This window comes from Cheilinus undulatus, linkage group 17, assembly GCF_018320785.1.
Source record: "Cheilinus undulatus linkage group 17, ASM1832078v1, whole genome shotgun sequence".
Lineage (NCBI taxonomy): Eukaryota > Metazoa > Chordata > Actinopteri > Labriformes > Labridae > Cheilinus > Cheilinus undulatus.
In genome coordinates, this window is record NC_054881.1 from 35,188,152 (window position 1) to 35,215,027 (window position 26,876).

Below are 26,876 nucleotides of genomic sequence, written 5' to 3' on the forward strand. Positions count from 1 at the left end.
CCTTTGGCTGCAATCACAGCTCTGAGTCTGTGTGGATAGATCTCAATCAGGCTTGCACATCTGGACTCTGCAATTGTACTCCATTCTTCTTTGCAAAACTGCTCAGGCTCTGTCAGATTACATGGGGATGGGGTGTGATCAGCCCTTTTTAAATCCAGTCACAAATTCTCTATTAGATTGAGATCTGGGGTTTGACACAGCCACCCCAGAACATTCACCTTGTTATCTTTAAACCTTTTCAGTATAGCTTTAGCTGGAAAAAATCTTAACCCAAGCCATAATTGTCTTGCAGACTGAATATGATTGTCCTCCAGGATTTCTTATATTTTCCCGAATTTATTTTACCATCTATCTTTACAAGCCTTCCAAGGCCGGCTGCTGAGAAGCATCCCAACAGCATGATGCTGTCACCACCCTATTTCACAGTGGGGATGGTGTGTTTGTGGGGATGTGCAGTGTTTCGTGTCTGCCAAACCTAGCATCTTTTTTGATGGCCTAAAAGCACCATACTGGTCTCATCAGATGAAAGATCTTTCTTCCACTTGGCCATGGAGTCTCCCACATACATTTGGCGAACTGTGGTTGAGATTTAATATGAGTTTTATTTAACAGTGGCTTTCTCTTTGTCACTCTCTCATAAATCTTTGACTGGTGAAGAACCTTGGCAACAGTTCTTGTATGCAGAGTCTCTCCCATCTCAGCTGCTGAAGCTTGGAAATCTTTCAGAGTAGTCATAGGTGTCTTGGTGGCCCCTCTCACTTGTCTCCTTGCACAGTCACTGAGTTTGTGAGGACGGCCTGATCCAGGCGGATTTACTTATGTGCCATATTCCTTAAATTTCTTTATTATTGATTTAACTGAACTCAGGTGGTTTTTTTAGTGCCTTGGATTTTTTTGAATCCTTTTCCTGACATACACTTTTCAATAACCTTCTCTCTGAGTTGCTTGGAGTTTTCTTTGTCTTCATGGTGTAATGGTTGCCAGGAATATTTATTAACCAGTGACTAGACCTTCCAGACATAGGCGTCTTTGTACTGCAATCGCTTTGAGACACATTCACTGCACTCAGGTGGTCTCCTTTTCACTAATTTTGAGATTACTAGCACTAATTGGCTGAACCTCTATTGATTTAGGTCATTCTCTTTAAATGGGATAAATATTTACACAATCATTTACCTCATAAGTCTTGTTTAATTGACATTATTTTTTTGGAAACCTGTTTTCACATTGACATTAAAGAGATTTTTGTCAAAAAGGCCAAATGATATTTGCCATGATTGATGTATAAACTCAGTAAAAGGGTAAAACATCCAAGGGGGTGAATAGTTTTAATAGGCACTGCACATGTCCCATCTGTTATCATTAAATGGGATTTATGGCCTGTACTGCAGCCGGTCTGCAGAGGGAGCTCTAAATATCCAGCCCCAGGCTACTGTTGAATAGTGTATCAGAGCTTTGCCATTTAAATTACTCAGATTTCCCTTAATATATTTAATTGCTCCCGCTCTTCACTGGTTATCCAATACTTCTGCATGTTTACAAAATCCCACTGCCTTCTTCAAGATGATTTAAAAAGCATGATATGTGCCATCTCTTACATCAGAGATCCCTGCATCATACGGTATCTACAAATCCTGGCTGTGTATCTTTCCTGCAGTTGGAGAAAGATTAATCAGATTGTTCTTTCTTCACTGTTTCACTGGACCAAAGCCATAGAGTATCTACACCGACACCATGCTGAAAACCTTTCATTCACACAGAGCTTATCATTTCCCTGCTGACGGGGAATTTAGATAATGTCTCTGGTGGACTCATTGATGTTTATATGAGTGGAATGAGGAAATGAGCCTGTCATTCTGCAGCCTATAAATGTGGCTCCATTCATGTACTCAGAGTTGTTTTTGGACCTTTGGCACTTGTGACTTACTACAGCCCTGATAAAAAAACAGTTTATGTGCCTCCATGCAAGACTTAGATCTTTATGTCTTTGATCGTGCCTCATTTCTAGTTTCCTCCTTTTGTTGGTTTTGTTTCAGGCTTGTGGTTTCCATTACTGCAAACCAGCAATGGTCCCTCCGCAGGTTCAGTTACAGAAACCTTTTTTATGACTTTTACTTCCTCTAGCATGACCATAAAAAGCCTGAACTAGGGCTGCAAGCAGCACTGAACGGGCCCTTGCACCCTTGAGCACGCCGCGTCTTAGTGCATATTGGTTTGTGGCCTAGTCGGAAACAATAGCCAGCTGCAGTGATGTCTGTCCAAACTGAGCTGTCAAACAGCCATCAACTTGTGTCTGTCTTTTAGAGACAATATTAAGTGAAAGAACTGACTCCAAATTTAATGTTGGTGACAGTTTATAGAGCATTTTAACTACCAACTGTTAGCATCATGACAAATATGCATTTCTGGTATAAAGATTAGGTCAAAGAGGAGCTCTAATCAAATAGGTGAGGTTATACAAGTTATATTAGCTTGTTGCTCAAAATCTAGGTGTTTCAGCCAAACAATTTTAAAGCTCTTGATAAATGATTTGGGAACTGCCATGGTTTATTTCAACAGGATTTGGCCAACCTTGAAATGAATACATTTTTTTTTTTCATGAAGACCAGCTTCTTTTTTGACATGGGACACATCTAAATTTGATAAGCCACCAAAGCCACACCCTTTGAGTTTGGTACAGCATTTTGAAAATGTTCATCCTCCAAGACTCTTTTTTTTGACACCAAAGATAAAGCTGATTTGATGAATTTCTCAAAGGAAATAATCCTAGAATGTCCCCTGTGTACACCCTGTTATAGGGACATTGTAGGATTTACTGATGATGCCGTGGAGGGGCCCAAATTGTTATCTTTTTAAGGGGCCCAGAAATCCTAGAATGCCTCTGCCCATTTAAATCCATTATAAGTTCATTTTAAACCAGGGGTGGCCAAACTTTTTCCACGGAGGACCACATACAAAAAATATATAAGAAAGGTGGGGCTATCTTCATATTCCTCACCTTAAGGACATTAACATAAGTAAGACTAATCCAATGAAAGTCAATACATGCTTAGCAACTGAATATACCTAAATGGCTTTCTAATGCCTGTCAAGGTAAATAGACAGTCATTTTCAGGATTCAGGGGAACCAATCAGATTTTAGGGGCCCTGTTTGGCCCTGGCTACCACTGGCTCCGCCCCTGAAATGCTATTGGTGCTGCTATTTGCTGCAATAATCCATCAGGACATTATTAATCAAGATTTCTTCTTGTCAAAATGTTTGTTTATAGAATCAACATGGCAGCACTGCCTAGTGCTGAAACTAAAAAATACAATACTGCTGAGCACAAGCGTCATTATCTAAAGGCCCATTTATACTCCCCTTACCTATGAAAATGTATACGTCCTTTTCAAACGATGTTACCTCACTGCTCACATACTTCCATGCGTCCTTTACGTTGGCATGGATGTTAACCAATACATCCACGGGGGGGGGGGCAGCCCCGAGTCAAAAGTTTATGACAACAACAAACTCAAAAACAAACATGGCGACTGTGGAGGAGGTATTGATAATGTATCTCTTGCATAAAAGACAAAAACGGAGGCAGCGTTGTAGGAGGCCAACTCACACAACTTTTCTTCAAAAAGTTCCGCCGTTGTTATTTCTTTGTCTTGTCTCACTAGAGCTACATATCGGGTACTGACAGCAATGCTGCCCCATGATTTCCGGTGGTACTGCTCCGTTTGGCCAGTATCCATAAGCTGTATGGAAACGTGCAGAAATATGGACGAAATGAACGTGGAGCATGGACAGAATTGGCTCCGTCCGTATCCGGATTTGTATTTAATGTTGAGCATAAATGGGCCTTAACGTGGGCAATATGTAATTTCTAGAATTTCCAGAATTTCTAGAATTTGCTGCAGGCTGATAAAAAAAAAATGGACTGCGGCCCGCATTTGGCCCCCGGGCCATAGTTTGGACACTCCTGTTTTAAACTCTCTTTTGTCATTGTGATGCTAAATTTAAGAGGCTTTAGTAATCCTGAAAATCAAAAGAATTGGGCTCTCTCAGAACTTTAATGTGACAGAAACAAAAAGGTAATCATTTTATCCAGTTAAAAGCAAATATTCATAATATTACAATAAGGATTTGTCTCTATTTTTCCAGCCTTAATGTGTTACAGCTCGTGAAGAACAAGTGTGTAGGAGTCGTCGTAAGGCTCAATGTAAAGGCTACTGTGGCTTTAAAGGGGTGTTGGTTGGCTGAGAGGTAACAGATAGGTTTAATATAGTCTCTAAGAACACACGGTGTATCTCGGAGGAGCGTTTTCTTCGTCGTTTTCCTCCACTCTTGTCCACTTTGCCTTCACCACATTCTCCTTAAAGCTGTGCGTGGCAGCAGCGGCAGCAACAAGCCCACACCCGGAGCGATGGGAGGTACAGCCGCCGTTATTATTTTTCCTGTCGTGAGCATTCAGCATCATTCATTTCCGATAAGCTACAGCATCTGATTAGCATATTCGCTATGTTTTCTCTCGTGACAGAGGCCGAGACGCGCCAAAAATTACTGCGCAATGTGAAGAAAGAGGTGCGTTGCGGTTTTTTTTGTTTGTCTGTCATGCACATCAGTGTTTGTGTTTACTGTCGCTGTAGGCGCAGACAGTATGTGTGTAAGCGTGTTTGTGGACGTGGTCTCTTTGGTTTCAGCCACGGCTACACCACAGGACTGTTTGTCTCATGAACCCAAGCATTTATTCAACAAAATAGGGGTCTATGCATTTAGGTTTATCTGAGAAATGTTATTATGGTAGCCTGTTTCATGCTGTTACACTGGCGTTAAATGATGATGACGATGATGGTGATGCTGGTGATGACGATAATGTTAGAGGAGCAGCTGATGGTGGATTTTACACACTAAAACACCACTTTGAGGTTTATTATCCCTGCAAAAACCTATGTTTCTTTTACCATGGGTAGTCTTAATTTTTATGAGGAAATCAGGATTAAACTCCCTTCCTCATTATCCAAAACCTAAAGCTTTGTGACCTTGGCATGTGTTCTGCTCCACAAATCAATCAATGAAAAAACGTCCAATACAATCTGATGTATTAATTTCTGTTTTTTTGAGCCATATTAATCCAAGAAGAAATCTGACCAGGCACTCCACAGACCATCTCCAAACTGCTCGGTGACTCCCCAGAGAGAGAGGAGACAGGATGTTTTATTCATCGCTGAGAAAACCAGTGGTTCTCCCAGGCTCATATCAGCCGTGCTCCCCCTCACCTGTGTGACTCATTGTCTCTCAAACATCCACGGCCGTGAGGCCAGATCCTGCAGCAAGGAGGGGCTGAGCTGTGAAATATGCACGTTTCCAAAACAGCATAAAGGATTTTCAGCATTTTAATGACAGAGCGGAGGTTTTTTCAGGCTATTTAGAAGTGGAACAGACACGCCATGGTTGTCCAATTTTAGATATTTTTCATAACAACATGTGATAAACAGTGCATTTATTTGGATGAATAAATAGTTGTCAAACCAGCCAGAGCTTTTAAGAGATGCATTGTTTTTATCAGGCAGGTACGTTATAGCAGTGGTTCTCAACCTTGGGGTGGTTGCAAGGTACTGAGAGAGGGTCTCCAGATCCCCTAAAAAACAAAGGATATTTTTAAAATTACACTCTTGCCACTTTACACCGATTTTGGCAATTTCTTTAAACCCCTTTTTTCCCATTTTTCCTACCAATTTTAACACATTTTTGCCATTTAACACTTATTTTTGTCACTTTTAAACTCATTCCACCACTTTGTTCTGCCTGTTATTGCCATTTCTCAACCAATTCTTGCCACTTAAGCTTAAAATTGCCTCTGTTGACCAATTATTGCCACTATTAACCCATTTTTACCACTTTTTATGCCAATTTTCCCCCATTTTAACCTCATTTTACCACTTGATATGCCAATTTTTCTAGTTTATCTAATTTCTGCCAATATCTGCTTTTTTTTTTCTTTCTCAGTTAACTCTTTTTTGCCAGTTTATATCAATTTTCATCACGCTTCACCAAATTTCCACCCATTTTTGCAAATTTTAAGCCATTTCAGCCACTTTTTTACTCCTCTTTACCACTATTTAAGCCAATTTTGCCACTGGAACCCATTTTTGCAATTTTTATCAAATTTTTACCACTTCTAACCCATTCCTGCTACTTTTAAAATCCAATTCCACCACCCTTTCAACCATGTTATTGCCATTATTAACCCATTGTAGCAATTTCTAACCCATTTTAATTCTTTTTTAACAAAGGGGATTTACATTTGTAAGACAGCTACTTACTACAAATTTACTACTATTAAAAAACATTTTTTTCTTTGATAAGAGTGGTTAGTTTTTCAGGTTAAACATGACATATGGTTTACATAGCTTAACTTTACGATGGACCATCGTTTTGCTGACCTCCATGGGCCCCCAGTTTGGCTGGGTGCCAAAAAGTGCACCATTTATCCCCCTTTATGGACGGCCTTGTCTGCATATGACTGTTACAAATTGTGCATGGCTGTGTTCAACTACCTTCAAGTACAGTGGGGGGTCTCCGGTCTCTGGCATCTTTATTTTGGGGTCACGGGCTGAAAAGGTTGAGAACCCCTGTGTTATAGCACATCAAATCCATAAAAAATGCAAGTTAACTCTTAAATACGGTCTTAATTGCACCAGTTTCGGCAATGTGCAAGAGTTTGCCTGCTCAGTCTTTCCACCAAACTATAGAAAGTATCGACAAGGACTCAGATCAGCACTTTCAGTGTGCTGTTCATTGAACTAAAAGAATAAAAATAAAGCTCTTGACAATAACAACCTTTAAAAATCTAAAAACATAAAAATACACTTAAACTATTAAAAAATGATGTGATTGACTTGATTCATTTTTTAATGAGTAACAGCACTAAAAATATGTCATTCTTAGTAGAGAAGTATGCAATTTTGCGACTCCCTGCTTGAATGGTGTCACAGCACACCATTTGGGAACCGCTGCACTGGGGCTGTCACAATACCATCATTTTAAACTTCAATGAAGTATTAAAAATTAAACACCAACAATATCTGTTTGGAAACTATAACAACCAAAATATAAGTGTTGAACACCCAGTACTTTGACCTTTTTCTCAGTTGTCAGTGTGGAGGAGTTTTCTTGCAAGTTATGATAGCGGAGCGACTGAGGCTCAGTACAGTCTGTCGTCTCTCACCTGGCAGGTTGGGCTCCTACAGTCACATGTCCATGTGTCCTTTGGCAAGAAACTTAACTCTAAATTGCTCCCACTGCTGCGTCAGTGGTGTGGATGCATATGGATGCTAATGATTTAATCCTCATGGCCACTCTACATAGCAACCTTTGCCATCAGTGTGTGAATGTAGAGTGAATGGTTAAGCATGACAATGCACAAGCTCAAGTGCATTAACAACTTACCACACATTCCTCTCTTAAACACCAGTCTTATGGATTACATTTAGTTTTTAAAGCTTTTACACTATCTTAGTCTGTTGTTCATTAAAAACAGAGGGTGTTTAGTTTATATAGTATGGAAAAGTCTTCATGCAGTTTCTCTGTCAGGAAATTACCAGCTTATAAAGAAAAGATTTGACTGCGATGATAGGAGGAGAAATGTGGTGTTATAGCCATTCATCTGTGCATGTGCTGCACAGAAAGGATCTCACTCTGAGTCTGAGATACTGCTGAGTTGCGTTATGGAAAGTGTAGGATGCAGGGCTTTTTGGAGGTCAACCCAAAAGGAAATAAAAGTCACCATATTTCTGTCCCTACTGTTTCAGTTATGTTTTTAAGCTACTCTACTATAATGAAGGGAAGGGAAATAAACTTGGCACCAAGAGTAAGAAAATTTGTGTTTGCTAGATTATTTATTTGTTGTAACAATGCTTCTTGGCAATAAATCTTATACCGCTGGAAAGCCTGTTTATTTCCCTTTTAAATGATGCCATATTTGTGAGGAACATCCATTTGTGGGACAAGCAGCAGAGCTGGGAATGTGGGTCATGCCCATGAAAAATTGCCAAATCTTCCCCGCCAGTGCCAGACAGATTATTTTGCTGTTGCCACTGACTTTTGGTTTTGAGCTTCTGGTACCCCCAGGTGCCAACAACCAGGTGCCTCACTTAACGTGCAGCGATGACTCAAGATTCTGCCTACAGCAGTTGGATCATAGGGTCAAAGTATGGAGATGACACTGAGATCACTATGCTGAGTACTGCACCTATAGAGTAACATCTTTAGGTGGAGGCAGTGTGATGGTGTGGGGCGGAATCCCCTTCACGGGAAAAACTAGGTTTGTCATCACTGGAGGCAATCTCAATGCAGCAAGATATGGAGATGAGGCTCTGCAACCGGTAGCAATCCCATATCTCCACAGTCTGGGACCGATCCCTCTCCTCCAAGATGCCAACGCTCACCGCCACAGAGCGGGGTTTATCAGAGACTACCTCCAAAATTTGGGAGCAGAGAGGATGGAATGACCTTCCAGCAGTCTTGACCTCAACCCCACTGAACACTTGTGGGATCAGCTTGGATGTGCTGTCTGTACTAGAGTGACCAACACAACCACATTGGCTGACATGTGACAAATGCTGGTCTAAGAATGGGATGCCATCCCACAGCAGTATGTGACCAGGCTGGTGACCAGCATGAGGAAGAGGTGCCAGGCTGTTGTAGCTGTGTATGGTTCTTCCACACGCTACTGAGGCCCCTGTTTGTTTAATCAATAAGTTTTTGAATTGCCAATATGTCTTGTCTCTTCAGACATCAATCTCCCAATCCACCAAACGAGAGTCAATGCCAGAATAAGCTGTTTTGCATTTGCAATGAAGATTTGGCCAAATTTTCATCGGTGCAACCCACATACTCAGCTCTGCTGCTCATCCCACAAATGCATGATCCTTACAAATGTGGCATCGTTCAAAAGGGAAATAAACAGGCCTTCCAACAGTAAATACTCTTTGTTCTAAGTTTACTTTTGCAATTAAACAGCTTGAGCATCCTTGAAAGGAGAACTATTTGTACCTATATGATATCAGAGATGTTACCATATGGGCAGAGAGTCAGGCTGCACTGAGCCCCACTGGATGATAAGAGGCTCTCTTGCAGGAACATGTCAATAATATTTCAAAACGGTATCATTAGGTCAGGAAACTAACCTTTATATATTAGACATGTTTAATACAATTGAGTTGGACTCAGATGAATTGTAATGTAATTGTAATTGAGACGTTTATCAAATGAGTTGTTTTTTGATTGAAGTTTCAAGTGAATCCAGAGCTAAATATGGTGCCATTCTCATGCATGTGTTGGTTCTTTGTATGGTTCATATGCTGCTTATCATCCCCTCTTGTATTACTTCATTTTCTTCATTTGGTGATTTTAAACTTCATGTTTTATGTAACCATGTCAGATGGATTATATCTGGTCTTACTTTTGTCTCTTAGGTGAAACAAATTATGGAGGAGGCTGTAACGAGGAAATTTGTGCACGCTGACAGCAGCCACATCATCTCCTTCTGTGGTAATTAAAAAAGAAAACAAAACAGGGAATTAAAAGGTTTTTTTCATCCAATTTAATGACTTAAGATTTGGATTCTAATTCTGCAAAAGGGAAAAGTAGATGAAATGAATTGGAAAAAACCCAGACAATTTGGTTGTATTTTTTTCCTTTGGTGGGTCTTAGAAATATAGCCTTTTTGCATGAAATAGTTTAAGTCCATGCAAAGCAGATCAAAAAATTGTCCTTAAACACACTAGATATGTTTGAGCAAAGTAGCTGTAAATGTGAAAAGATTAAGAACTATGTCTGACTGAATTATTGATTCAGACTGTCTTGACTGGGTTTACAATGATATAGAAGCGCGGAGAGCATTGTCTGCATACAGTTTATTGTTTGCTTGTGAAATATACACTATTCCAGGGATCATCAACTACATTTGTACAAGGGACAACTTTTTCCTTGATGGATGATTCAGGGGCCGGTTTTTCAGTTAATTAAAAAAAAAGACATTTTGGTCTAATAAACATAGTTCTAACAGTATTTGTTTTCTTTTGGGATGCACAATATTGGATTTTTGTCTCTATCCAATATGCCGATATTTACAGATTCATTTTACCCAATCCCTATATCGATACAGATATTTAAATATGTTTTACATAACTAAAAATTCAGTCCTTTGAACACAATTTAAGGTTTGAGGATGAAAAAATAAACTTTTTTTCTTTAGACACACTTTTAATTTTAAAGAATGAGGATGAATAAAGAAAAAGATCTCAACTTACACAGGTCTGTTAGATCAGCCTAAAACTCCACTGATTTATTAGTATATGGCCAAATTTTATGGTCAATATATGCTGATATTCACTGCCAAAATATCTGATGTAAATATCAACAGAAATGTTGAGATCTGCCGATACCGATATCAGGTCAAGAGTATCGCCCTAGTTTTCTTTCAGATCTATGCCATTTTTTAGCCCCTGAAAGTGAGACCAATCCCTATACCCCAGTCAGCCACAGGGAGGCGCTTGAGGCATTTTAGCTGAAGATATGAGGGGCTGTTCTGCTCTCCATCACTGAGTTTGATGCTAACATGCTGTTTTGAAATTGGTAAAAAAAAAAAAAAAACAGTATACAGAAACGTGTCTAGTTTTGATTCTCAAGCAGGTAAACACCTGAAGTCAAAGAAAACCTCAGTTTTGATCAAGAGCAACTAGTAAGTATTGTTTATCATGCATTTTATATGCTAATAATTCCTGAAAGGTGGATTTATGTAAAATGGATCAAACATTTAACTAATCCTGATGAAATTGTTTCAGTCACAGTTGTTTTAGGGGGTTGTTTTAATAGCTGTAGGGAATTTAAAGCAGAGGACCAGTCAAGTTTTCCACACCGACCTCATCAAACTGTATCTTTGTACTCCTTTCTTTGTGCACTGAGGTACAGTCATGTTGGAGTGGAAAAGGGCCGTCCCTGACTGTTTCCACACAGTTGGAAGCATAGCATTGTCCAGGATGTCTTGGTATGCTGAAGCATTAAGATTGGTCTTCACTGGAGATAAGGGGCCTAACACAAATCCTAAAAAGCAGTCGTCTAGCATTATCCCTCCTCCACCTTTACAGGTGGCACAGTGCAGACAGGAAGGTAGTGTTCTCATGGCATCCACCAAACCACATTTTTCACAATTTGCAAACTTAACTTCATATACTTAGAGATGTTTTTCTTTACTGAAATCTGAACTGGTGGCTATTAACATAGCTTTCTGCCACACAACAAACCCATAAGATATATTTTTTATTGCTTTACAGGGGCTTTAATGATGAGGACATGCTGTGCAATCGTAGTAGAAGTCACAGTATTGGGTACATAAACATTTACATAAACTGCACAGACCGATGGTTGACATCAGTTTCACCTCCCACAAGTTCATCCTCTCAGTGCATAATGGTCCCTTACAATCTGTTCAAGTGATGTAGATCATAATGATTCATGCTCACAATGTGATTAGTCATGCCTATTTATATGAAAATAAGGTGCATGGATGGATGTGCATTAAAGTAAACTAACACCCTTCAAAGGTGTTGATGCTAACCAGGGGTGAGGAGTGTGTGAATCACATCCCTCATATCCTAGCAACCGTTGACCGTGTTCAGCAGATTGGAGTCTATTTCTGTTTCTACCACCTGTGTTTTCTTTAACCTGTTCCATGTATTCAGGCTGAATGCTTTAACAAAAGCAAGATTATGGTGTGTAATATGAAATTAACACAAAATGTATCTGCAAATTAAGACTATTGAAAAACATGACAAATCTGCATTGAAAAACACTTTATTGACTCATACTCTTGTGTTTGTGTAGCGGTTGTGGAGGCCTGCGTGCTTCATGGACTAAAGCGGCGTATTGCAGGCCTGCTGTGCAGTAACAAGGTTGCGGCGCTCTTTATGAAGGCGGCAAAGAGCTTTTCCCCCGCTGAGGAGCTGTGCCACAAAGTCCAGGAGCTGGAGCAGCTTATTGAAAACAGGTGAAATGTTCACTTCTCCCTGTAAGAGCCCAGTGATAGAAAATCATTACATGCTATTTGTCTTCTCCAGTGCTACACCTATTGTGCTCTAAATGCCCGTAAACAACCGGCGCAGCCTTCTCATTGCTTCAGTGTCATGTTGTTTCAGCAAGCAGAACAGCTCCTCTCTAAGTAATGACCGAGGTCGTCAATCCAAGCTAGCAAACCTCCCTCCTCAGGCCCTCAAACACCTGTGGATCAGAACTGCCCTGATGGAGAAGCTTCTGGACAAGATTGTATTGTACTTAGTGGAGAACAGCAGGTATTGTGCATCATTTCAAGCTCCTCTGTGGAGTTTTAACTGGTTAGAAAACAGACTGAAATCAATACTAATGGCTCTTTATGACCCTCAATTGCAAACAAGACCATCAGAATAAAGATTGATTTTTTTCTGCACACTTATTTATTATGTTTAAAGCCACTGCAGGAAGAAAAGGTGTTGGATAAAGAGCAGGCTGCCAGAACAGACACTACTTCTGTGTTACTGTCTTTGGATATATAAAAGGACTTTAGACATGTTTTTGTGGATTAGTCTGAAGCAAAGGCCCCCTCAGAGGTTCTCAATTGGGTGTGTTGTTTCATTGTGCTTGAAAAAATTTTGGACTTAATTTGATTAAGTATTTATTTCTGTGTAAAGCAAAATTAGAAAGTAGCCCATACATTAGTCTGTCCATAATGGGGGATAAAGGGGAGAGCTTTCTGGGGCCCATGGAGGCCAGAAAAATCATGATCCATTGTAAAGTTAATCTGTGACAACTATATTATATATTTAGCCTGATAGTAACCACTCTTATCAAAGAAACCAAAAATGAATTTGAGTTAATAAAATGTCAGGGTGCAAGAGAACAAAGTAGAAGGAACATAAATAACATGACAATTGCTCAAAGAATAAAGAGAAAAACTATCAGAAATGAGTAAAAAGAGGCAAAAATTGGCAGAGGCAAAATGGGTTAAACGTGAAAAAAATTGAATGAAAGCTGCAAAAATGGGTTAAAAAAGGAAAATTGTCGAAAAGCTGTTAAAAGGTGTCGCAAATGGGTTAAAAGAGTCAAAATATGGCCAATAGAAAATAGTATGAATGGTAACATAAAGGCCAAAATAGCTTAAAAGTGGGAAAATTCAAAGAGTTTCAAGAGAGGTTCAAAGAGGCAAAAGAAATGATCAAAGCTGCAAAAAATGGTTGAAATGTGGTGAAGTTGGCAACAGTCAGATGAGAAAATGGTGAAAAGAGGTTAGAAAGTGGCAAAAATTCATTAAATGAGGCAAAATGGGAAAAAAGATGCAAAACTTGGTAAAATGGGTTAAAAGAGGCAACAAATGGCTGACAAATGTTTGTATGAAAAGGTTACAGAGAGGCAAAAATGGGTTAAAGGGGCAAAAAATGGGTTAAAAAAGGCAAAAAAGGGGCTAACTTAAACAGGAAAATTGTGAAAAGCGGTTAAGAAAGTGGCAAAAATTGGTTTAAAGGGGCAAAGATGGGTTAAAGATGCAACAAATGGGTTAAGAAAACCAAATGGGGCACAAAAGGATGGACAAATGGGGAAAAACTGGTAAAAAGTGGTAAAAATTGGTTAAAAGGGGCAACAATTGTGAGACAAAAAGTAGTATAAAAAGGTTACAGAGAGGCAACAATTGGTTAAAAATGAGTCAAGTATTTTGGACAAAAAATCTTTGACTGTAACACCCCCCACCCCCCCCACCCACCCAGAACTATGTTTGAATTGCTCATGAACTGAGACTGGTCAAAAGTTTTTTTATCCCTTTGGATATTTGGTACTTTACCCAAAAGGGTAATGGCAGAGGTTAGTACTTTGGGTATATAAGATTTGGGTATGTTTAGGCGGAGTCAAATTAGAATTACAAACTTGTATACTTAACTATTTATTTTGTACGTTAAATCTCACCTGGTGGTCTTCTGTTGTATTACAAACTTAAAATACAGCATTTGTATTGCTTTACAGAGAGTTTGAGGAACAAAGCATCTCAAATATTGTGGTTATTTTACAGATCACTTCAATGCAACAGCCCTTAAATGGAGTCGTTTTAAACTAACTTATTATTCATTCCTGCAGTGCCTTCTATGAGAAAGAAGCCATGCTGATGGATCCTGTGGATGGGCCAATTCTTGCTTCTCTTCTAGGTATTTATCAACTTTACAACCCCACTATTTGCCTCTTTTGAGAGGTCTGCGTTACTGACAGAAGGTAAATCTTATTACAGTTGGCCCTTGTGCTTTGGAGTACACCAAAGTGAAGACTGCAGACCATTTCTGGACTGACCCATCAGCTGACGAGCTTGTGCAGCGACATCGCATCCACAGTGGCCACTGTAGACAGGATTCACCCTCCAGACGGCCCGCGCTGGTTAGGACTTCTAATTTATTTACTCATTTAGAGGAAAGTATCAGTGGAAGAACAGGCATATAATCTTTGTGATGTGTCGCTTTCCTGCATCAGATCCAGAAGAGACAGTCCAGTGGCAGCATGGATGATCGCCCCCTCATGTGGGTCAGGGATTATGTTGAATCCCTTCACCAAAACTCCAGAGCCACGCTTCTGTTTGGAAAGAATAACGTCCTGGTGCAACCAGTATGTGGTTTTCATTATAAACCTAAAGTTCCTCACAGGAGTTGTAGAAGAGGGGCTTGTTTACTCCTTGGGGAAATTGCAGCATCTATTAACTGATATACAGCCAGGATATAAAAATGTTATTATGATCAGAGATTTTTGATTTCAAAGCTCTTACTCTTGTGTGCAGAGGGATGACATGGAGGCCATCCCGGGATACCTCTCTCTACACCAGACTGCAGACGTCATGACCCTGAAATGGACACCTAATCAGCTGATGAATGGCAATGTGGGGGAGCTGGATTCTGAGAAAAGGTTAGAATTGAAACGGATAATCTTGAGATTTCTGCTTAGATTTCTAAGCATCTGACTAAACCACTCTTGTTCTCCCATCATTCCTTTAGTGTTTATTGGGATTATGCAATGACAATTCGCTTGGAGGAGATTGTCTATCTTCACTGTCATCAGCAAGGTACATTTATCACTTTAGAATTTACCCAACGTAGACATTTAAAAAGTTATTCACTTTTTTAAAATGTATTTCCTGCAGTGAACAGTGGAGGAACTGTAGTTTTGGTGAGCCAGGATGGGATCCAGAGACCTCCTCTACATTTCCCTAAAGGAGGCCACCTCCTGCAGTTCCTCACCTGCCTGGAGACAGGACTCCTGCCTCATGGACAGCTGGACCCACCCCTGTGGAACCAGAGAGGAAAGGTAAGCAGGTACAGAGGACGAGAAATGCATGAATCATGTCTTACTTTCAGAGATGCCACATAAACATTACTTTTCCTTTCACAGGGGAAGGTTTTCCCCAAACTGCGGAAAAGGAGTCCACACGGCTCGTGTGATTCGGTGTCGGATAAGGAGGATGATGAAGCGACAGATTATGTGTTTCGGATCCTCTTCCCAGGCAATCAGATGGAGTTCAGTAAGTGTCTGACCTTGTTGTAATGCCTCCCTGAGCTAACCTAATAAAACATTATTATAGGTTACATCTGTGATTACATTATTGCAGTGATCATCAACTGCAATAATGTAATCACAGGTGTAATGTGTGATTACATTATTGCAGTGATCATCGACTGGCACTCCGGGGGCCACATCAGGACCCCAAATCTTCCTATCTGCCCCCCAGAACATTATCACATTCAGGACATGTGCAGAGGAACAACATGTGTTTTGGTATTATTTTAAATGAACTCCCTCCAGTTATTAGTACAGCTCCAAAAAACTACTGAGATTCAAAAAAATCTTATCAGGAATGACTTTTAAAAAAGCGGCAAAAGCAACATACAGTAAATGGGCAAAATTGGCTCAATGTGACAAAAATGGGTTACATTCAGCAAGAAATGACAAAAACGGACAGAAAGTGGCAAAAAAAGCAGCTTAAAGGTGCAGTGTGTAATATTTAGCCTAGTAGCATTTAGCTGAACAAACTTGGTGAAATAAAGCAAAACATTTCTAAGATGGTCTGTTTAAATAAGTGTTTAGTCATCTAAATTCAAAAATAGCTATTTTGAAAAAAACAACTCAGAATAAACCTTGAATTCATACATAGGGAGGGTCCCCTCCATGGATGCCGCCATCTTGGAATTTTACATGTTTCCATGGTAATATAGAGGAAAAAAGGAAAAAAGGATAAATAAAGCTATTGTATTGTATTGCATTGTATTCTCATTACAGATACATGTTAAATTCAACTGGTTGCCACAGTTTCCAGCAGAGAAATGCAATCTAGAACCAACTTATAGATGTTGATATTCAGTTTTACACACTGCACCTTTAAGTACTCAAAGAGATGCTGAAGAAATGGGCCAACAGTGACAAAAAAGGGGAAAAACTTTGCAAATATGGGAAAAATTGCATGGAAAAAGAGGTGAAAGCGGTTGAAAAGTACCACAAATCTTATCAGGAATGACTTTATGTTTTATCCATTTATCAGAAATCCACCAGCCAGCCATTACTAGCAAATCCAACACATTTTAAAAATAAATTTATAAGTCCATTCTTGACAAAAAATGCAGTTTGCAGGGGCAACTTTACGTTTCAGGCGTTTTTAGAGTGCAGTTTTCCTACTTAGGTTTTTACACTTATAACTACATAGCATAAACCCAGTGACAGACAATATGACAGCCACAGAAAAATATTGAAAAAGATGTTGCAGAAATGGATGAAAAAGGGTAGAAATGGGATAATGGTGGCAAAAATGTCAAAAAAGGAGCTAACAGCAGACAAAAAGTTGTAAAAATTAGCAAAAAAATTGGCTAAAGGCTGCTTAAGTAGGCAAAAAGTTGCAAAAAGATGCTGAAGAAATGGGCAAAAAGTGACAAAAAGGGAAAAGTCTCAAAAAGATGTGGAATTAATAGATGGTAAAAGAGGTGAGAGGGGTTAAAAAGTACCACAAATAATCATTCTAACATCAGAACCCAATAATAGCTTAACACACTTTTCAGCTCCACAATGAGGAAACTGTTAGCCAGGATGCTAGCACCAATGCTACTTATCCAGTACACATGATATCATCAGTAAATCAAAACTGGGGAGGTCCCATTCACTGGGGTTTTCAGGGCCCAGCCAAGTCTGTGGACGAGCTTGCTGAGCTCAGCCAAATGATCCAAATCTCTAAAACGAGACACAATTCCCATCCCTATGTGCAACACTGGACTGACTTTGGCTGTGGAAACATAAGCAAGAACCAGGTTTACTGGACCAAATCGTACAGGACTGCTTGCACAATGAAAAAAAACATGACAATCTCACTGTAGGTACTGATTAGAGCTTTATTTTGTGCAGTGGCTCTGGAGCTGATGGACCAGAGTGTGAACATGTGGCAGCCAACACCCAGAAAGTCATCATGCTCCTCCTGCTCTCAGAACGGCTCCTCTGATGGCTCTCTGCCAAATGGATGCAACCAAGAGAGGTTTGTGTGTCCTAGGTACATGTTGATAGTGATCTCTAATTTATCAAGCTCTCTAAATGTTATTTTTTCTCTTTAAGGGCTCCCTTGAAGCTCCTCTGTGACACCATGAAGTACCAGATTATCTCCCGTGCTTTCTATGGATGTGAGTGCAGACAGTCAGGAGTCATTTTATTTAAATTGATTGTTCCTGGCCCACTGAAAGCTTTTATTCTCTGTCTTTAGGGCTGGCATACTGCCGTCATCTGTCCACAGTTCGTACTCACCTTTCAGCGTTAGTTAACACCACTATAGTCGACCCTGATGTGCCCTCTTTGGCCCGAGACGGCCTCTCTGTGGAGGTGTGGAGCAGGTTCCTCAAAGATACCTCTGTAAGTCACCCATAGCAAGCACAATCCATTGATAGGATGCATAATTAAGTTCAAATCATTCCAGTTTCTTTAAATGGATAAATAAATAGATTTATTCTTCTTCAGGCCTATGAAGAAAAGGAGATCCACCGGCTCGTGTATTTTGGCGGTGTGGCTCCTTCCCTACGCAAAGAGGTCTGGCCTTTCCTTTTGGGACATTACCAGTTCACCATGACTGAGAAATGCAGACTTGAGGTAATTATATGTCTGATCCAACTGTTCATGAGCACGATGCAGCCTTTGTTTACTCTGGGATTGTTTTTCAGATCAATGAGCGGATGCAGAGAATGTATGAGCAGACGATGAAGGAGTGGCAGGGCTGTGAGGCCATCGTTCGTCAGAGGGAGAGGGAGAAACACGCCGAGGCTCTTGCCAGATGTTCGTCTGGAGCCAGTGTGGAGAGAGGACCGGTGCAGCGGGACTCCACCATCAGTACAGACGTAAGTTTGGAACTATTTAATGAACATTGAGGACATTTCTGTGCTTTATTTCTCTTGCTTTTGTCCCCCTGCAGTCATCTCTAAGTAGCAGCTCAGAGCCACAGAATCCAAATTCACAAAGTGATTCCAGCAGTAGCGCACAGGTAAAAGGCTTAACCTTAATTCAGATTATCCTTCATGGCATGTTCTCTAAAAATTAAACATTTTACTGAGGTCATATAAAGCACACTTAACTTATTAAAAAGTGTATTGCAATAGTAAAATACCCAAAATCAAACTACTTATACAAATGAGGATGAAATTATGAGCCCCCCTATGAAAATTTCAGTTTCTCACAAATGTTTCCCAAGTGCTCTTAAACAGAGAAAGGATTTTTTAAACGCAGCTTTTCCTATATCCTAGTTTTGTTTTGGATGCTTACATTATTTTACTTTGCACACAGAAACACAATAATTACACAAAAACTATCTGGGCCTGAATTATTAGCCCTCCTGATGCTAATGGGCTAGGAATCCCAGATCATTTTTCTTTGGCCAGTCTCTCAAGTTCCTCCAGATTTGATTGTCTTCAGTTCACCCCACAGATTCTCAATGGGATTCAAGCCTGGGCTTTATGCAGGCTAGTCAATTACATTCAGTATGATCTTCACCAGGAGTAACGTGTGTTTTAGGTCGTTGGAAGACAAAGCAATGACCCAGACCTAGTTTTGCTGCCGACTGCTTGAGGCTTTCCTTCAAAATCTTCACATCTCCTTCTTTCTTCGTGATTCCTTCCACCTTATGAGATTCCAAGTTCCAGTTGACTGAAGAATCACCACAGGATCATACTCCTAATGCTGTGTTTCACTGTGTGGATGATGTTCTTTGGGTTGCATGCCTTTCCCTTCTTTCTCCAAACATAAGCAACTTCTCTTTGGCTAAAGAGCCCTAGTTAGGGCATATCTGACCAAAGGACATGCTTCCAGTATGCAGAATCTTTCTCCAAGTTGTCCTTAACAGGCTTCAGTCTGGCTTGAAGGTGTCTCTTCTGCAGAAGTTGACTTCTTCTTGTTCTGCAATTTTACAGTCCAATCCCCCACATGATTCTAATGATTGTCTACTTTGAGGCCACAGTTAAGTCATTCTCTAGTATCTTGGTCATGCTCTTGGGTCTTTCCAGAGTCTTTGAAATCTTTCTCTTGCCCACTTGGTTTTTATTTAGAGTCTCTTGCAAACTCCAAGTAGGCTTTCATGTGTTCTGCACTGAGGACAGGCTTCCATCTAGCCACTTTACCATAAATCCAAGATCGTGATGGTTGTCCTTCTGGAACTTTGTCCCATCTCCACAAAGGATTGCTGTAGCTCAGTCAGAGTGAGCATCAAATTCTTGGTCACCTCTCTTACTAAGACCCTCCCCTGATTGCTCAGTTTGGCTGGGCGACCTGTTCTTGAAAGAGTCCTGGTTGTGCCAAATTTTCTCCATTTGAGAATTATGGAGGCCACTGTGCTCTTGGGAACCTTCTGTGCAGCAGGATTTTTTCTAGCCTTCCCCACATCTATGCCTTGCAACAATCCTGTCTCAGAGCTCTGCAGGCAGTTCCTTTGACCTCATTGCTTGGTTTTTGCTTCAGTATGCATTGTCAGCTGTGAGGCCTTCTATAGAGAGGTGTGTGCCTTTCCAAATCAGGTCCAAACAATTAAATTTAGTCCGGCAAAGCAGCATCTTGCAGATTCACAGCAGTAGTGTAAAGTGTATCTGATTTGGATCTCATTCATCCAAACTACGAGTGTTATCTCTCAGTTTTTGACTTTTTTAGCATGATAAGGTAAGAATTATTCTCTGTATTGACCACTCTTCTTTTGTGACCAGGTCTTTGGATCAGTGGAAGCAGTCGATCAGATTGAGACTGAGCCTAAATCTGAGGAAGGAGAAGCTCAGCAAAGTAGTCCAGTGAAAGAATGCCCAAGTGAATATGCAGATGCCCCACAAACTCCCTCCTGCAATCCCTCCTCTCCTGATCAGCATTTAGAGTCTGAAAACAAATTGGAGTCAGCTGTTGAATCTGCAACCGAGCTGCAGCCAGAAGAAGAATCAGAGGACCTTAGTGATAAAACTAAAGATGCGATAGAGCCATCAGGAGAAAATGTAAAAGAGCCACTAGAAAAGGACTTGGCCTCCGAGACAAAAGAGGAGACCATTCCTGAAAGTGACCAAAGTAAGGAGTCACAAGAGACAACTGAGTCTGCAGAAAAAGAAGATCAAACTGTGAATGAGCAATCAGACGATTCAAAAGTGGATGACACCAATTCAAGTTTAAGATGTGTCCCAGAGAACACTAACGTCCTAAAACTAGAAACAGAGATTCATAATGAGTATTTCCAAGCACCGCCACTTGGGCAGACTTTACTAGCACACAAGAGCAAAGATCAGGAAGAGGAGCTGACTGCAAGAGAAAAAGATGCAGAAGCAACAAGTAAAACAGAGGCAGAGAATTCTGAAAACCCAGAAACATCTGCTGAGACATACCAAATGTCAAAGGCTGATACTTCAGAGTCAGAGAGAAAGGATGCTGAGGCAGCAGTGAGTGACTTAACTGAAGTCAAGAAAGCTGCAGAAATCTCATTTGAGAAACCAGGTTCAAATTCCCCTGTCAGACAAGTCCTGAACGCTCTCCAATCAGCATCCAGGGGGAGTCTTTCATTGTCATCCCGGCACTCTCCTGACACGGCAGATTCAGATGACTCTCCTTCTGCCCTGGAAATGGAGGACATTCCTGCTGGGATAACATGTGTGAACTCCGAGGATATTAAAGCCAGGCCTTTGGCAGGACTTGCAGCACCTCCTGTTTCCCTGGCTCAAAGAGAGAAAATGGCCTCAGTGGATTTTGTCCTGGATCACCAACTGGACACGAGTCCTGAGGGCACCGACCTGGGCCTGTCTGAGGAGGAGCCAGAGATGGAAAATGTGCTCACTGAAGCAGAGTCTACTGAGGCAGGAGGAGACGTCAAACAGGATGAATCCTCAGAAGAACAGACCTATTCTGTAAGCATTTCACATAACATCAGCTAATCCTTCACTTTTATTTCAAAGTTAATGCTAACCAATTCACTTTTATTGTTAAAGCAAGAAACACTGGACATGTACCTGATCAATTTGCATCGCATTGACAAAGACGTCAGACGCTGTGACCGAGCATATTGGTACTTCACTCCTGAGAACCTGGAGAAGCTGCGTAACATCATGTGCAGGTGAATGTGTCAGCATGCTAAATTAGTGCCTTGTTAACCTCAAATTAGCCATTATATTACTGATACTACTGTACCGAAGACAGCAGTGACAAAAAAAAGGCACAGGTATCATTTGTTTAATTCAGATAGTATTTTTCACAAATGCTGAAAACCCCTGAAGTTTTCCCTAAATTTTCAGGCTTAGCTGCATGCGTGAAAGCAATTTCTTTTGAACTTAATTTTTTTTTTATATAATTGAGCTTTTTTTTTCTAAAAATTACAACAAAACCTCTTTGATGCCAAAGTGAAAACAGATTTCTACAAAGTCATGTCAATTTAATAAAAATATATAAGGTTAAATAAGGGACCGCATAAGCATTCACTCCCTAGAAGGTCCAGTCACTGGTTAATCAGTATTCTTGGCTACCATTACACCATGAAGACTAAAGAACACGCCAAGCAACTTGAAGAAGAGGGTATTGAAAATTATAAGTCAGGGGATGGACCTAAAAACATTTCTAAGTCACTGAGCCTCCCTGAGTTCAATTAAATCCACCATGAAGGAATGGACAGAATATGGCACGTGTAAATCTGCGTAGATCAGGTCGTCCTCACAAACTGAGTGACTGTGCAAGAATGAGACTAGTGAGAAAGACCACCACAACACCTAAGGGTGCAGGCTAATCTGAAGGAGTTCCAAGGTTCAGCAGCTGAGATACAACAACTTTTGCGCAGGTTCTTCACCAGTCAAAGCTTTCTGTGAGAGTGGCAAAGAGAAAGCCACTGTTGAAGAAAACTCAAGTGGGGCACCAAACACAGCACATACACACCATCCCCACTGGGAAGCACGGTGGTGGTAGCATCATGCTGTGGAGATGCTTCTCAGCAGCCGACCCTGGAAGGTTTGTAAAGGTAGAAAGTAAAATTAATATGTCAAAATATAGGAAAATCCTGGAGGACAATCATATTGAGTCTGCAAGAGAACTACAGCTTGGGAGATTTATTGTCCAACAAGACAATGACCTGAAGCATACAGACAAAGCTACACAGAAATGGGTTAAAGACAACAAGATGAATGTTCTGGAGTCAAAGCCCAGACCTCAATCCAATAGAGAATTTTTGGCTGGACTTGTAAATGGCTGTTTACACCTGATCCTCATGCAACCTGACAGAGCCTGAGCAGTTTTGGAAAGAAAAATGGAGTACAATTTCAGAGTCCAGATGTGCACACCTGATTTAGACCTATCCACACAGACTCAGTGCTGTGATTGCAGCCAAAGGTGCATCCACTAAATACTGACTTGAATGGGGGGAATATTTATGCAGTCACTTCTTTTATATTTAATGTTTTTATTTATTTGGCATTACTTTATAGAAATCTGTTTTCACTTTGATATTAAAGAGGTTTTTTTTTCTTAAAAGCCAAATTATATTGGCAACGATTGATGTATAAAATCAATAAAGGTGTAAAACTTCCAAGAGGTTGAATACTTTTTATAACCACTGTGATTGTAATTAAATGATGTGTAACCAGTGTAGTGTCCTCCTGCTCACCTCTTGAAAAGCAGTGAGTTTAAGGCACTTTTCAGACCCAGAGTGTTCTTTTAAATGTTTTGATTTCCCCATTATGTTTCATGTTATATCTCTTCAATGACATTAAGTTCTTTGATTTGCTGAAAAGTGCATTAAAAATAATCAGATTTTCTTTTTTTCCTAGCTATGTGTGGCAGCATCTGGACACAGGATACGTCCAGGGCATGTGCGATCTCCTCGCTCCTTTGCTGGTTATTCTGGACGATGGTTGGTTCGCTGTTCATACTATATTCCCTAGATGCTCATAAATGACTCCATGTGTAATATTTGCACCACATATTTATGTGTGTTTCCCAGAGGTCATGGCTTTCAGCTGCTTCACTGAATTGATGAAGAGGATGAACCAGAACTTTCCTCACGGAGGTGCCATGGACTCTCACTTTGCCAATATGCGCTCTCTCATCCAGGTTTGTTAAGTATATGTAAACAATCATGTCTGTATTCAAATATGGTAATGCTGACATCAGTTTTTATGTTTTTTAGATCCTGGACTCTGAGCTGTTTGAACTGATGCAACAGAATGGAGACTACACTCACTTCTACTTCTGCTATCGCTGGTTTCTTCTCGACTTCAAAAGAGGTTATGGGAAACAATATTTATGACGTTGGCTTTCACCGCCAAAGAAAGGCAACAAAGCACTGACACTTGATGAAATCTCATTTTCTATTGTTTTTGCACAGAAATGGTGTATGATGATGTGTTCTCCGTTTGGGAAACAATCTGGGCAGCCAAGCACACATCCTCTGAGCATTTTGTTCTCTTTATCGCTCTGGCGCTCGTGGAGATGTATCGAGACATCATCCTGGAAAACAACATGGACTTCACAGACATCATCAAGTTCTTCAATGGTAGGACAAAATGAAAGATTTTGGAGCTTAAAAGTTTGTCAAACTATCATTGAATTCTAATGTTGAGTGTATTAATTTGTGCCGCTTTTCAACCCCTTTTCCCACCCAATTTTGCCACTATTATTTGTCACTTTTCATCAGTTTTGCACAATGTGCATTTTTGACTTTGTTTACCAATTTTAGCCACTTCACACCAATTTTTCCACATATTGACCCGTTTTCATCACCTTTTCCTACCAATGTTTTTCCAATATTAACATGTCTTTCTGCCTGAAACCCATTGCTTCCCCTTTCTAGCATTTTGTTTTCACTACTAAACCCTTTCCACCACTTTATATGTCTGGTTTGGCACTCCTAAACCAATTATTAGAACTCTTTTCATGTCTTTTTACACCTATATTTACCTAATTTCACTTTTGTTATGCCCATTTTTGCCAGTTTAATCCATCTCTGCCACTTTATGCCTATTCTTCTGCCTTAGTTAACCAATTTTTTGCCATTTTAAGCTGATTTTTCCCACCTTTTAATCCCATTTAATCACCTTTTTCACCCATTTTTTGCCGCATTTAGTCAGTATTACCACCTTTTCTGCCTCTCTCAATCCAATAGTGCCACTGTTAAACCCTTTCCACCACTTTTCAGCCATTTTTTGCCTCTTTTCTCCTATTTTTTTGCCAATTTTATTGAATTTTTGCCATTTTTAACCCATTTCTGACAAAGTAAAAATAGAATATTTGAATTCTTTGGTCTGGTCTGCGCTCTCCGAGTGCTTTTCTAGTTTCAATCTGTTTTAGTTCTCCTCACAGGAATGTTAAGGAAAAAAACAGGGATTTCCTTCCTTGATGTCACAGTTATTCCCACTCTCTCTCCCTTCAGAAATGGCAGAGCGACACAACGTCCCGCAGGTCCTGCTGATGGCTCGAGAGTTGGTCCACAAAGTGCAGACGCTCATAGAAAACAAGTGATGAGGGACACTACTCCTCCTCTGCTGCTGCTCCCACTCCTCTGTGCTAAATTGTTTAAAACACACAAACACGTAGTGCAACAATCAGAGGAAACTGAAATGCAGAGAGTGGTGAGTTCTGAAAAGACAACGGTCATAAAAGCTGCTTAATATTCTTAGATAGTTGTTTAACAACCTTTTTCCAGTTGCGCCTGTCTGTGTGTGGCAGATGCAACTTTTACCAGTCAGTTTAAAAGTGTTGTTGTTCACCCAGTGAATGTACCCTCGTTGAAACTGCTTAGGGATGTGGTTTTATTTTGCCTTAAATTTTGCTATTTTTCAGGGATACAGCAACCAAATTAACCTGTGTTATTAGATATGCATCATGGTTGATTTTGTTCAGTTTTACCTTCTCTACATCTTGTGAAACACTTGAATATATTTTCAGTATTACTGGTATTTTGCTGAAATTGTAGCTATAATGATAAAACATCTAGTGATGCACTTTGAAACATATTTTCAGTTATGCTATCTGACACATTTGGTCCTGAAATGTTAGCGGTACATCAGATATTTAAACCAACCCTCCTTAGTAAAAGTAGCATGTATGGTTCGCTTCTAAATAGCCATTTTGGGGAAAACCTTCTGGCTACTTTAGGCCTGCTGGTCCACCTCTCTGCCTCTGATGAACACGAGCTTGGAAGATATTTAGACTCATCCTGTGATCACTGGGCACAAACAAGCATTTGATTGCACTTAGCTTGGGTTGCCTTGTCCTCTGGTACTCATACTGTGTGCTCCTTTTATCTGACCACCACTATGCATCCTAAAACTGGATAATTTCATCCCTTGACACATGTTCTGGGTGTATTTTCACCACTTCCCTATTTTATTTGAACCTGAGATCAGCCTGAGGCCTGAGGCCAGTCTTGGTTGCCTTGTTTTTAACACCCTCTAGTGACGCTTTTCTGTGCCACAACCATGAAAAAAGGAGTGGTATTCCTTGTGTACCTTTGCGTTTTTCTTCATTATTACCTCAAGATCCCTGTGTCCATACAAAAATGTTTTGTTTGATAATAACGTAGACCTTCAAGTGAGGCTTAAGCACCATGGAGTCACTTCAGTTTATAAACCCTTCAGATCATTTAAATCAAAGTTTCAGAGTATACTTAATACAGGATGGTGTAAGGAATGGTTCTGTGGTTGCCTGACAGTTGTGTGCAGTCATGTAGATGTTAAAAGCTGTGAGACAACACTGAGTCCTCTGCTGCTAACCAAAAGCAATGAGATGAATCATACGAGCTTAAAAAACTACTTTATCAGAAATTCGGTGTAAAAATCCCAGTGTTGAAGAAGTACTCAGACCCTCTTCACTTCTTTCAATTTTCTTATGTTGCAGCCTGACGCTACAGAGAAAAAAAAAACATTTTTTTCCTCAATCGTCTACACTCAGTAGCCATCATGACAAAGTGAGAACAGAATTTGAGAAATGTTTGCTAATTTATTAAAATTTAAAAACTGGTATTTCAGTTTATTTTGAATTAATTTGCAAAACCTCCAAAACTCTGTTTTCACTCAATCATGATAGGGAACTTAGTGCAGATTAATTAGAATAGAAATGTTTTTTTCCCCGACTATAGCATCAGGCTGCAACATAAAATTAAAAAAGTGAAGGGGGTCTGAATACTTTCTGACTGTACCATCCAAGTACATCAAAAACGATCTATTATTGTGGAGACTGACGCTCATGTTTGGTTCACTGTGGCTTCAAATCCAGTGTTTTGATATCATCGCTGACTCGTCTCCATCTGAAACATGCCTGAGTATTGCTGTTTGTGTATTGCTGTGTTTGTTGTCAGAAGATTTTCTGTAAAATG

General features: G+C 40.1%; 1 protein-coding gene across 2 annotated transcripts; it reads left to right on the top strand.

Moving 5' to 3' along the window:
• The first annotated feature begins 4,282 nt into the window (after nucleotides 1–4,282).
• Nucleotides 4,283–26,438, top strand: sgsm1b (small G protein signaling modulator 1b). 2 transcript variants are annotated; one of them, XM_041810280.1, is made up of 25 exons: nucleotides 4,283–4,416; nucleotides 4,524–4,567; nucleotides 9,463–9,538; nucleotides 11,873–12,035; nucleotides 12,184–12,336; nucleotides 14,147–14,214; nucleotides 14,295–14,437; nucleotides 14,531–14,662; nucleotides 14,832–14,956; nucleotides 15,046–15,113; nucleotides 15,192–15,355; nucleotides 15,440–15,569; nucleotides 17,435–17,561; nucleotides 17,639–17,703; nucleotides 17,784–17,929; nucleotides 18,035–18,163; nucleotides 18,235–18,408; nucleotides 18,483–18,551; nucleotides 20,257–21,429; nucleotides 21,511–21,635; nucleotides 23,332–23,414; nucleotides 23,505–23,614; nucleotides 23,691–23,787; nucleotides 23,889–24,056; nucleotides 24,933–26,438. In XM_041810280.1, the coding sequence occupies exons 1-25, from the start codon at nucleotides 4,410–4,412 to the stop codon at nucleotides 25,019–25,021; spliced, it is 3,828 nt and encodes a 1,275-aa protein (XP_041666214.1). In that variant the 5' UTR covers nucleotides 4,283–4,409; the 3' UTR covers nucleotides 25,022–26,438. The 2 variants fall into 2 exon arrangements, with proteins under 2 accessions (XP_041666214.1, XP_041666213.1); XM_041810279.1 differs by lacking the exon at nucleotides 4,283–4,416 and having other exon boundaries at nucleotides 4,505–4,567.
• Nucleotides 26,439–26,876: the final 438 nt, after the last annotated feature.